The 12,933-nt window shown below is 38.2% G+C and overlaps 1 protein-coding gene across 1 annotated transcript in view; it reads left to right on the plus strand.

The window, feature by feature from the left end:
• The window catches only part of PRPF38B (pre-mRNA processing factor 38B), an 8,785-nt gene extending 310 nt beyond the window's left edge, over positions 1 to 8,475 (plus strand). The window contains exons 2-7 of the mRNA XM_005423748.2: positions 5 to 204; positions 3,574 to 3,642; positions 3,935 to 4,086; positions 4,170 to 4,230; positions 6,781 to 7,004; positions 7,257 to 8,475. Of these exons, the coding sequence (XP_005423805.2) occupies positions 5 to 204; positions 3,574 to 3,642; positions 3,935 to 4,086; positions 4,170 to 4,230; positions 6,781 to 7,004; positions 7,257 to 8,112 (1,562 nt within the window). The 3' untranslated portion in view covers positions 8,113 to 8,475. The remainder of the gene's footprint in view (positions 1 to 4; positions 205 to 3,573; positions 3,643 to 3,934; positions 4,087 to 4,169; positions 4,231 to 6,780; positions 7,005 to 7,256) is intronic.
• Positions 8,476 to 12,933: the final 4,458 nt, after the last annotated feature.

The following is a 12,933-nucleotide window of genomic DNA, read 5'->3' on the forward strand; positions in this document are numbered from 1 at the left end:
CCCGTGCAGCAGCCGCTGCAGAGCGGGGGCCCCAAGCCGGCGGCCTCGGGCAAGCAGGGCAACGTGCTACCGCTGTGGGGCAACGAAAAGACCATGAACCTGAACCCTATGATCCTCACCAACATCCTCTCGTCGCCCTACTTCAAGGTGCAGCTCTACGAACTCAAGACCTACCACGAAGTGGTGGACGAGATCTATTTCAAGGTGAGCCCGCGGGCCGCGCTGGCGCCGGGCCCGGTTTGGCTGCGGCCCGCGCCTTTTCGCCCCTTATCTTGCGGTGAGGGACGGGAGTAAGTATCGGTTGTGTTGCTGAGCTGGGGGAATCCAAGGCTCTGCCTTCTCTGCCTCCCCAAAGAGCCGTGTTCCGCGTCGGATTTGGAATTGCCGAGCTGTAAATGGGTTTCGAAGAGGGCAGCGTGAGCCGGGGCGGTGGGGGCGAAATGGCCGTCTGAGGGCTGCGCCTTCAGCCGGAGCGAGCGGCAGGGCGCGGATGTGTGCCGCCGCCGGAGCCGGGCCCTCCCGCAGCGCGGAGCCGCCTGCGCGCCCCGTAACCGCCCAGGGGCGGTGGTGGTCACCCTGGGTGTCTGCGTGTGGCTTTCATCCTCAGCTCCAGGTTAGGATTCCCTCCTCCGTAACTCAGCTTACAACTTAACGAGTTCCTTTTAGTGATTTTCTTGGCGTTAGGTAAGATGTGCTGGGGAGATGAATGGTCTGTATCAGGGCACCCATGTCTCGGTTCTTGTTTTGTTAGCAGGATTGAATCAGTTTTGCACCGAGGCTTCCATCAAGCCACTCTCCCAGGTAGAGGTACGCATAAATAATGCTAATCAACGCAGCCACTTTCTTTGTTCTGATAACGAGACCAAAATTTAGATAATTCAAGGTTAGAGAATTCGTTTAGTCACCTGTGTTTTGGTCGTTATTGGCGTATTATTTCAGGTGAATTCATTTTGCTTGATAATGTTACTGTGTCAGCTGGTGGGTTTCAGTATATTTGAAATAAATAAAATAAAAATCAAAGGTAGCCTTTTTGTTTCGTTTATCCAAGCCAAATCAAGTTACTTAAGGCACCATAATTATGAAAAATAATTGCACCACAGGACTTAAAGATTTTTGGCAGTTGGCACTTACTTATGCTACTGTTTTTTCGTGTAAAGATAGCTTTTCTCTGCCTGTGCTCTGTCATTTGGAGCTGATTATTTATTTTTCCTAATACTTAGTGTAACATATATAGTCGGCAGTATCTCTCTAGTTTACTACGTTTCATGTGTGAGAGACTCTTGACTCTCTGAATGAAAAGTAGCAGAGTTTACTTACGCAATTGATTTTTAGAGCTGAAAAAGTTATGAAAGAAACATATTTTCAGAAAAATTGAGAGCTTACTCTATTTTTAAAATGAACCCCTTCAGATGCACTAAAAAGTATTCATGCAGTTTGTCATCTTTGTACTGGTAGAGCTCAGTAGCAGTAGGTCAGATAGTTCATTTGCTTGACCTACTGTTTCATTTTTATCTTAAATTTAGGAAGAATTCTGACAAGCCATTAAAAACCTGCATATCGATCTGATTTATTTACTGAACTTGACAGTTAGTGACTCAAAACTGCATGCTAAATAAAGAGAAAACTCAGCCCCTTACTCACTCATGAGTAATGGCTGTGAGGGAGAAGATAACCTGATGGTTCAGCTGCTTCATTGATATTAATAAGATCTGAATTCTCTTCATGTTTTAAGATTCCTGAATAATTGCTGTGGGGTTAGGTGTTTTTTGGGGTGGTTTTTTTTTGGTGTGGGGTTTTTTGTTGTTGTTGTTGTTTTGGGTTTTTTTGGTTGTTGGGGGTTTTGGTTGGTTGGTTGGTTGGTTGGTTGGTTTTTTGGGTTTTTTTGGGGTTTGTTTTTGTTTTTGTGGGTTTTTTTTTTTTTTTAATGGGTTGTGGTTTTAATGACCTGTCATAGCAGCTGTATCTTCAAGTGTATTTGTCTGTCTAAGAAACAAGTGGCTCTTCTAGAAAATATTAGAATACTGGGCACTGGATTATGAGGAAAGGTGATAATAAGTCAAACAGGCAGCTAGTGATAAGCACCATCTTTGGAGATATGGATTGTGTCCAGATATTTGAATTAATTCATTTGTAATTCTGGGCTGCTGTTTCAGTTCTGTATCTACGAAGTGCAGGACTTCCTCTTTCTTTTATCCCTGACCTTAACACCATGTGCATGTCCTCAGTTTCATTTCATCTGTGTTTCCAACAAGTTAAGCATGCAAAGCAGTCTTTGTGGGATCAAAACTTTAATTACTCCTTTTTGAAATGAATATTGTTTTCAGGGTTTTGTTGTTTGTTTTAATACTTGTCAAAACCAGCATGTTTACATTGACTGTAATTAAAGTTGAAGACTAGCATTTGTGATAATGTTATACTCAATCCTTTGACTAAAAAATACTTTTCATTTCCTGTGAGAGGCAATACTGTATAACCAGAAGGATATGCAGTATTATTTGTGTAGTATTTATGAACTTCTCATGGTAACAGTACAGGAAGTCATAGTGGATTTTGAATTCTACAGTATTGGCATCTCTCATATTTCCTGTTTGGCAAAGACAGCAGCTGTAGAAACCCAAACAAACAGTTCAGCAACTTCTGCTGTTAGTGTGTGTCTGATGTCACATGATTCTGTACAGAATTGGTTTTATTTCATGTACTGTTAAAGAGTCTTTATTTGTGAAGTACCATACAGCATGAACTCTTATTCCCAATCCACTGTAGCACCATTGTACCCTTTTTTTCTTTTATATTTTAAGTTGATTGTTTAGAAAATATACTTGTTTATTGAGCCAGATATTGCTTCTCTGAATTTCAGAATATCAAATATAGCATAGGCAATTACGTGGTTCTGAGCTTGATTATGACTCTTATTGTCAAGTTTTATGAATGGTGTTGATTAACTTTGTGCACTCATCCCTAAGTGTATCTCACAAGATTTGTCTTGGGCAAATTTTATATCTCTGCAGTCTAAGAGAAAAAGCATTGACTTTATGTTAAAATACTACCCTTGATAAACATATTTCTTTTGTCCTAATAGTAAGTGATAAAGAAAAGAAATCTCTAGTTAAGTTTACTTCAAAAATTAGACGTGGGAATATGAGACTGTATATTTTGACTTTTGTAGCTGTCATCAGCAATTACCACTAAATTTGTAAGGAGATGGTTTAAATAAAGGCAGTTGTTCAATTACCCAAGGAAATAGTAATGATGGGGTTTAGTCACAAAGTATTTGAAAGTACGTGGAGTATAAAATAAGCATGGATGTTTCCTTTGGGGTTATGGGATTTGTTTATCATAAATTTAATTCAAGATTTTGGCTGTAATTTCTTAATGTGGTAATTGAAATAGCCAAGTGCTTTGCTTTGCTTTAATGACAAAGCAGACTTGATCTTGAATTTGCTAAAGACAGTTTTTTTAAGATTGGTTTAGGACATCCATTGTTAAATCAGGCTTGTGTGGTCGCCTAAACATTATGAAGGTTGTAATTGTAATTTTTTTTCTTTCTTCCTGTCCCCCACCTCACCCTTTCAGGTAACACATGTTGAACCATGGGAAAAGGGCAGCAGAAAAACAGCAGGCCAGACAGGGATGTGTGGAGGGGTAAGTAGAAGTACGTGCCTTCTTAAATTTTTCTGTCTGGTAAATAACTTTTCAAAGCATAGATAAAATGTGCTTGTATGTTGGCTCAGTCTCTAGATATAAAATATTTATTACAAAGAGTAGATACATTCTTCTCGCTTCTAAAGCTGTGGATGTAAGTAGTGTTACTTTTTCCGCATAGCTTTGTTTGTAGATTTAGATTTTATCCTGTGTTAGTTCTCATATTCTTTTGTAGGTTTGGGATAATGTCTTTGACTTCCTGCATCCTCACCTAACTTTCTGCTTTTGAAAGGTGCGTGGTGTTGGAACTGGAGGAATTGTGTCTACTGCTTTTTGTCTGCTCTACAAATTATTTACACTGAAGCTCACTCGTAAACAAGTGATGGGCCTTATCACTCATACAGACTCCCCATATATTAGGGCTCTTGGATTTATGTATATTAGGTAAGTATCAATATCATCAACTAATGACTGATCTAATATGTAGAAAGCTGTATTAAAATTCTATATTGTTTTTGTGCTTAAAGGTACACACAGCCACCTACAGATCTATGGGACTGGTTTGAATCCTTTCTTGATGATGAAGAGGTATGTCGGCGAGGGTAATAAGTTATTTTCTTTTGTTTCTTTTCATGTTACTGCTTTAGGCTTAAACATTGCTTGATAGGGTTTTCTGTAGTTTGAATGTTACAGTGTTATGTTCTTGTTTACATTATGTTTGTTAATTAGTGCAGGAAACAGGTTTGAGCTGGGACCTGGGTAATTTCTCTTAGATTTTGAAGTTCTAACAGATTTTTTCATTGGTTAAGATGTTACTGTGTCAAATTTGCAAAACCATGTGGAACAGGTGTACTGAATCAGAATGCAGACAGCAGGCTGTGTGAACGTGTGTTTTTTAAAATCATAGTTAGTTTTAGGTAAGGTGTAGTAAGTCATGCAAGTGCTAAATTTGTATTATCTCTTTATTACTGGGATAGGGGAGTTGATGCTTACTTAAAAGAGTGGGAACTATATGGTAGAAACCAACATTCACCTTGGAAAATTCTGCCAGAAATCTCTGTGGTTATTACTCATGTCCTGGAACAGCTAAACCCAGGATTTCTTCAGAGGAGAAGCAAAAAGCCTGATTACTGCATAAGGTGGCATTATTTCTGGAATCTTAATGTCTTTGTTAATGGGGCAGATAAAGAGATGAGTTGCTAACTGAAGAAATTCAGTAAAGAGGTTGCATTATTATTAATATAGGATATTAAATAGGATACCTTTGGTATCCTAGTCCTGATTTACTGTTTGGAGAAACAGTAGGGAGCTGGTGGGTGAGGTTTCTTGGGCTATGAAGTTGAATGCACAGTCTGCTACATACTGGGGCAAGTAAGATTTATTGAGCAGGTTTGAAATTACATTCTAAATTTAAGACCAGAACAGGAGGATCACTTGCCATCTTCAGTGTGACAATAGGCGTTTACTTGAAGAAATTTCAAATGCTGTAGTTGCAGATGATGTCCAAATACTGGTAGTAAAAATAGTGTTAATTACACCTGTATCTAACTGCAGTGCAGTGTATTTATTTTAAACATTTAAAAATTTCATGCTAAGTATCAAAAACACTGAGCAAAGGAAACAACTGGTGATTCCAGGTAAACCCGTGCTATAGTCAATTTTTAACAAAATTGAAACAAATTGGACTTGAATCAGTGTAATGTCCTTCTCCCCCAGCTGGGGCTAGCTAATAAAAATTCTTCTCCACAACGTTGGACTGTAATTTATGAGAAGCACTGGAGTGGCTTCATTCTCAGGGTCCCACAAAGTCAATTTCAAGGACAGTAAAGCAGTCGCAAGTACAATGCATTGTGCAGGTCTTAACTGGTTCATTATTCAAAGGATATTTTTTAGTTTATACATTTCAGTTCTTGCTGATACTGGGTGTCAAGACGTGTTTATTTCTTGTTGCTTAAAATCTCCTACTATGCTTTTGGAATTAGTGTTTCTTTCCCAGCTGCTATCAGTAGCTTTGTGTTATGTAGAAAACCTGCTTGGGGCTGCTTAAGTTTCTTACCAGTCCTGGTCAAACTCAGTAGGATGAAGCAAATTTTTGTATATGGAATTATTTAAACCTACAGGATTTTTTTTCCCCTCCAGTTCTTAAAAATCTGGAAGCAGTTCATCTTTTGTCATGCTGCTGTGAAAACCTTCCCAGGACACAGTTACTTTTCAGAATGCTTATGTTTATTTTGTTTAACTGTACGTACTCTCCAGGTGCTACGTTTAACTCCTCTTTTTCTTCTTTAGATCTCTGCAGCGATTATATTTGGAAAAACTGTATATCTGAACACTTAAATGTGTGTGAGTGCAAGCAGTTTTACGTTCAGATTTTCTCTTCCTGTTTAGATAACAAATCTCACTTTCCTTGTGTGCTTGCACTATAGGTTTGGGACTGACAATAGCTGACTAACATGTCCTGAGCTGTGAGAGGGCATAGCAAGAAGGCCTTCATGCGGTAATGACCCTTTTCAGAGACAATGGTCATCATGGATTATGCGTTTCCAATTATTTGTTCATTTATTTATTTTTTTACATATTTCTAAATTAGAAACCTCACTGCTTCATGGCAGTTGGTTTGCTATTGCTTCCAATTCTGTTAGGATGCCATTTTGTACTAGAGGTCTTTCTATGATCATTTTTAGATAGGCAATGATGTAGTTCATAAATGATTTAGGCCACAGGGTTGGGTATGATGGTACACAGTTGTATATCCACAAAATAGAGTATTAAATGTAGTTTCAGAGGACTTCTCAACTTTGTGGCATTAAAATACAATGCAAGATCATACCATATAACCAGACTGTGTAAGGGGATTTTGTGTTAATCTCTTCATCGACAGTCCCTTACGATCCAGATGGCTGCAGGATTAGTATGTGCCTGCATGCATATATATTAAGTCCCATTCCCTATCTGTAACATTCTGCCAAATCCAAAGGGTGCAAAGTTTGAATTTCTCTAAGGAAATGTATTAGAATATGAGACAAGTAAACTTTCATAATCATGAGACTTCAGTAGGACAGTAATGTAGCAGCATTTTTTTTTAATCAGTAAAGAATATTTTTGACCATCAGGATATTTTTTGCTTGTATTTTGCAGGACCTGGATGTGAAGGCAGGTGGAGGTTGTGTTATGACCATAGGGGAGATGCTTCGTTCCTTCCTTACTAAGCTTGAATGGTTTTCCACGTTGTTTCCAAGAATTCCTGTGCCAGTCCAGAAAGCCATTGACCAGCAAATTAAAAGCAGACCTAGAAAAATCAAGAAAGATGGCAAGGAAGGGATGGAAGAAATAGACCGGCACGCAGAACGTAGACGTTCAAGGTCACATAAACATTATTTTAAAAATGAATGTTAAAAGTTCAATATCAAACTACTTATTACCAGCAGCATGTTGTCTTTTCACTGAAATAGGTTTTAAGGCAACACTTTAAGGATGCTAGTGGATTAAAATAATCAGATGATATTTTCTATTTAAGATTAAATACAAGCTCTGTCTGTAAAGTATAAATTGGAAAGAGGATTTCTTAACTATTGAAGGAGATGTTTCATATACAATGTCTTCTATTTTAAAAGGTCTCCAAGACCAAGATCCATCAGTCCCAGGAGGTCTCCCAGAAGATCCAGAAGCAGAAGTCACCATCGGGAAGGCCATGGATCATCTAGTTTTGATAGAGAACTAGAAAGAGAACGAGAACGGCAGAGATTAGAACGTGAAGCAAAGGAGAGAGAAAAGGAAAGGCGGAGATCCCGAAGTACCGATCGCTCACTGGAACGGAGGCGAAGCAGAAGCAGGGACAGATACAGAAGCCGGAGTCGAAGTCGTGACAGGAAAGGAGATAGAAGAGACAGGGACAGGGAGAGAGAGAAAGAAAATGAGCGGAGTCGTAAAAAAGAGAGAGATTATGATAAGGAAAGAGGTAGTGAGAGGGAAAAAGATCGATCTAGAGAAAGGTCAAAAGAAAGGAAAAGTAAGGGTGACACAGAGGAGAGGAGACACAAGGATGACAAAGATGAGAAGAAACACCGTGATGACAAGAGGGATTCCAAAAAAGAGAGAAAGCATAGTAGAAGTCGAAGCCGGGAAAGAAAGCATAGGAGTAGGAGCCGAAGCAGGAACACAGGTAAGCGCAGCAGAAGCAGGAGCAAAGAAAAATCAAGTAAACATAAAAATGAAAATAAGGAGAAATCAAATAAAAGAAGTAGAAGCAGAAGCAGAGGAAGAACAGATAGTGTTGAGAAGTCCAGAAAACGAGATCAGAGTCCCAGCAAAGAAAAATCTAGGAAGCGTAGCAGAAGCAAAGAACGTTCCCACAAACATGATCACAGTGATAGCAAGGACCATTCTGACAAACATGATCGTCGAAGGAGCCAAAGTACAGAACGAGAGAGCCAAGAAAAGCCACAGAAAAACAAAGATGAGACTGTGTGAATTCTTTCAAAAGTGGATCACATTGAATCCTATAAATGTTTGATTAAATCCTGCTTATTTTTTCTTAAAGTTGAGATTGTGCAGTAGTTGATGAGCACTCTTCTCCAACCTCCCTCTAGGCTGCAGATTGTCATTTCCTATTTTCGGTAGGGAAGTGCCTTTGTAAACCCATTCAATGCATTGACGGTTTCAAACCATTTGTTTAGTTTAATTTGTAATGCTGAGATTGTTCTTGCATTTTTATTGTTCAGATGTTTCTGAAATGTACAGTCTGTACATATGTCCTGAAAATGTTTTAATTCCTTTGGCATGGTTGCCATGTTGGTTAAATTTGTATGAGGCAATAAACTGCCACTAATTATACTTTCCTTTTGTAGACGTGGAATTACGGTTTGTATCCTGAAGTTAGCATGGCTGTGCTTTCCATAATAGTATGACTTTTAGGGATGGATCTGGAATGTGTATTATAGCTGAGATATTTGTGTGTGTACAATGTACATTGAGGGCTGCAGATTTAGAACTAACATTTATGCCCACTGTATCTGCTGTTTTGTCCAAAGCTTTTAAAATGTATTATGTTGATCACCAGTGGTGTTAAATTGAGTGGACTTTCAGAGATAGTGGTTTTGATGCAAGGATTTAGATTATGTTGGGGCTTGTTTAGTTGTTCTGTAGAAAGGCTACCTCAAGCGGACACTGTAAAGGTTGACGGATGAGTACCGTAGCCATCTATTCATTTTATTTGTTTGAAGAAAATCCATGTAAGCTTCCTTTTTTTTAAAAAAAACACAGTTTATCCATTTGTGGTCCTTTAATGTTTTTAAGCAGCTGCACTCTGTCATTTATGATAATCCTGGGCTAATACAGGCATTTAAGATGGGAAGAGGGAGGTAGGAAGAAGAAAAATATCACAAAGGATTTCAGTTTCAAGCTTCCAAAGCATTTTATAAGTGTAAACATTTAAAATAAGAATTAACTGATAGTGTCCTTTTTTAATTCATATTTTCTACAAATAGTAAAGATCACAGTTTGTGCTGAACATTTCATCTGGCAGATTTTTTTTTTAAACAGGTTGTTAGAAGGAAAAACTAAAATGCATTATAGAAAAAGATCATATCATTAAAGTCCAAGTCTATTTCATAGATTATTCTGATGACTTGTATACTCAGTGAGGAGAACCACCTGGAATAAACTCTCAATTAATTCCTTTGTACTGAGTGTCAGCTTTTCCCTGCACGTTCATTGCCAGTTAAAGAGTGCTTCAGTTCCTCCATGTTTTATTTTCAGATCAAGTGACACTTTGTATGAATAAGGGATTTTATGTAATAAGTGACTTACAACAAACATGTAGCAGACAAAAGAAATGCTGCAGCCCCGAGAGAGGAAGAATATGAAGTGGGAATCAATCATGAAGTAACCTGAGGGTAGAAATACAATATTTGTGCCTTTTTTGCTTCTGTGTGATGCAGGTCATCTAGGCATATTTCATTTTAAACATCCAGGGAAAACAGAGTTTTGACTTCCAACAGTATACTTCATTCCATAGTATTCCGAGAAGCAACCTTTTTTTCTTCCTCCCTTCTCTTCCTGTTTTCTGAACTGTAATGGTCTTTATCACCATGATCCTTAGTAATCAACGTTTTTCAGTACTGACATTAAGGTTGTCTGCTTATGTTTCTGTTACCTGATTTTAAGTCTGAACTTGAAACAAAACTTAAGCTTCAACAAATTCATTCCCTTGCAGTGTAAAACTAAAATACTGAGCTTTCATTTAAGATTGGAGGAGAAAAAAAATATACCCTGTCTAGTAGATAACTAGAACTGTCTGTGCAGTCTGCCAAGGGATTGCATGGATTCTGTCCAGTGAGGGCAACTTTAATTTATTTTGTTTGTGTCTAGAGGGCTTCTTTTGGCCTTGTTTTTAACCTAAATTTCTGAAACAAATGTGTTCTTGGGCAGAGAGGCTGCAGAACCACTGTTTTGTCAGGGAAAATGGATTACTGATTTCCAGTTGTTCCTTCAGGGCTCTTCCTGTTCTGACACTGTTGGGCAGTACAGTGAAAGAATGGTCTATTTGCAGGAAAAAATGCAGGTATTTGAGGGACAATCTTTGACCTGAACGTGGACAAGTACTGTCTCACTACAACAAAGATGGTGAATATTTTGCTACAGCTTGTGCAAAGACTGGCTCATCCCAGTATCTCTTTACAAGTGCAGTGGTTTCAGGTCTGTGCTTTTATTTTCCTATTTTATAAGTAGTCCTTTTTGACCTCTGAATTTAATATGATTGATTGATTTAGCAGTGTAATGGACAGCACAATATTTGATGCCAACCAAGACCTGTGACAATTACTTGAATCAAGACACCTGTCTAAAGTTATCCTTAGGATTTACTGTCATACAGCTCTTAAGTTTGTATCCAGGGTCTCTTAATTCCTTTTTGTCTTTCTCATGCTATTTTATTATTTCATGTGCCCTTCCTTAAAAAGCAGAAGGAGCTGCAGGGCTGTGAAAGCAGCGCTGATGAGCAGGGGTGAGCTAGTGGAGGTACCAGTGCTGCCCACTCTGTGCAGTTGTTGCAGTACAGGTGCACTGGACATTCATCTCAGGGGCATTCGAATAAAATTTCTGCCAATTTTAGCTGGAGGAGCTGTGGTTGCAGAGCTGTTGTCTCTTAGTCTGTGCACTCACTCTTCAGTTCTCAGGGTAAATGACCATGACCGAAGCACTATGAACCCCAAGTTTCCATAGTATGCCACTTGTCCATAATAGCCTAGGATAGTTATCCTTGTGAAGCCTCATCTGGCTTGGGAATTTCCTGTGGCTCCAATGCTAAGTACTGGAATATAATATTAGTAGCATCCTACAGCATACAAGTTCCCCTCCTTAGGGGAACCTGAAGAGTTTGATGAATTCTGCTGGCTTTAGATGTTTGAACCCTTTGGCCCATTGTGCAGCGCATGTAGCTTTAAGTATGGATGACCGCCAGCTATTAAGCAGGGTAAAACAGCATTTAAGTGCCACTTTTGATGTTTTGCAATGAGGCTGTCATTGTATCTCTTTTACTCTTCACCAGCAATAGTTAGATATGGTAGAACACTAAATCTCAGTAAATTTAGGTCGAGTCTGAAATCAACTGAAGGGGAGATTTTTTGTGAATTCTTTCAGTGGACTGAAATCTTGAGTTTGGAGCTATTATTCTGTGTCAGATGAAATTTAAAACTGTGTATTTTAAATAATATATACAAATTTTTTGCAAGTGTTCATATTTGTGTAATTCCAACTAAATAGATCTTTACTATTATGCATTGAATTTAAATTTTTTATTAAGCATTAATGAAGTCATCTACTATGAAATAACCTAGGTGGTTTTAATCACCTAATTTGTTAGTGCACATGATTTCACAGATACTGCTCTGAAAGCATCCATTTTAGCATATCCATATGCTGCCTACCTCCAAGCCTTCAACAGGAATTTTCTTGTTCTCTAGTCTTCTTTCAAGAGAGAATAGGGTTGGGTTGTTTGGGTTTTTTTTGGTAGGATTTTTGTTTGTTCAGTTGAGAATTTTATTTGTTGGGGTTTTTTTGCTTCATGAAGTTCAGAGCTTCATGTGAGTAAATAGTACAGAAACGGCATCTACAAAAACGTGACATTTGTCCTTTCCTGTGATCTGAAGCCAGTATGACCCATAAAAGTGTGTTTACCTCAGTCTGGAGAGAACCTGTAACCAATCCTGATCGAATTTTTTAATCAGCTCAGTGAATTCCAGTGCTGTTTCGCATATCAGCAGTGTTAACTATTAGACAATTGTTACTAGACAATGTCTAATGCCTGAATAACAACACCTTGAGGTTGCATGCTGCCATAGTAGGAGGAGTGTATCTGGCTCAGATTCATTGTGTTGCTTTTCCTCCCTGTTTTGCTAATTGTATATATCTCCTACACTTTTTTAGAGCTGAATCGATGTGTTTTTTCTTGAAATCATCACTCCTCTTCAGCTTTTTTGGTTTTTTTCCCCAACAGACATACAAATAATACATTCTGATACAATTACACTTCTGTGACAAAAGAGAGAGGAGCCGATGAACATAGTACTACAACGTTGTTGTTTGTAGTGTGTAATTGAGGTGTTAATTAATTCTCAGGGAAAATTAAGAAAACATACACCAACAGTTTAGAATGGCTTTAAGTATCTTAGAGTTACTATTAGAGCATGGAATTATCAGAATTGCTTAGGTGAAAAGTAGTTCAGGGCTTGGATTTGGTTCCAAAAGAAAGCAATTGCTTTAAATCTCTAAAAACCCAGTTAAACACTGAACACTATGGTGACAGTGTTTGGCAATGATGTCTGCAAAGAAGAAATACTGACATAGAACCCTCAAGAAAGAGCGCTGTTTAATTTTTTTTTAATTAAGTGAGAAATAAAACCAACTTTCTATTAACTAATGAAGAGCAGTTTTAAATAATGTTTCCTAAAGAAAGACTTGTTTGATCATGACTAAATGCAGATCATGTTATAAGAAGCAGCATACAAATCTTGGGCCATCTACAAGCAATTTACTGAAGCTGACACTCCCTTGAGATTTTGCACAAGTGATCAGAAGCATTCGCTGAGATACTTAACATGTGTTCCCTGAAGAAAGGCAATTTCCAGAATGGATAGTGTCTGTTTTTACAAGCTGAAAATAGTGCTAGAAACCTTGTTGTCTTTGGATACCTTTATACACATGAGCTTCCAAAGACTCTGTTAAATGACATGTGTTTGTAGAACCATTGACTTTAAATTTTGCTTTCAAAGTTGGCTCAAAAAGGGACCACTG

This window comes from Geospiza fortis, unplaced genomic scaffold (assembly GCF_000277835.1).
Source record: "Geospiza fortis unplaced genomic scaffold, GeoFor_1.0 scaffold229, whole genome shotgun sequence".
NCBI lineage: Eukaryota > Metazoa > Chordata > Aves > Passeriformes > Thraupidae > Geospiza > Geospiza fortis.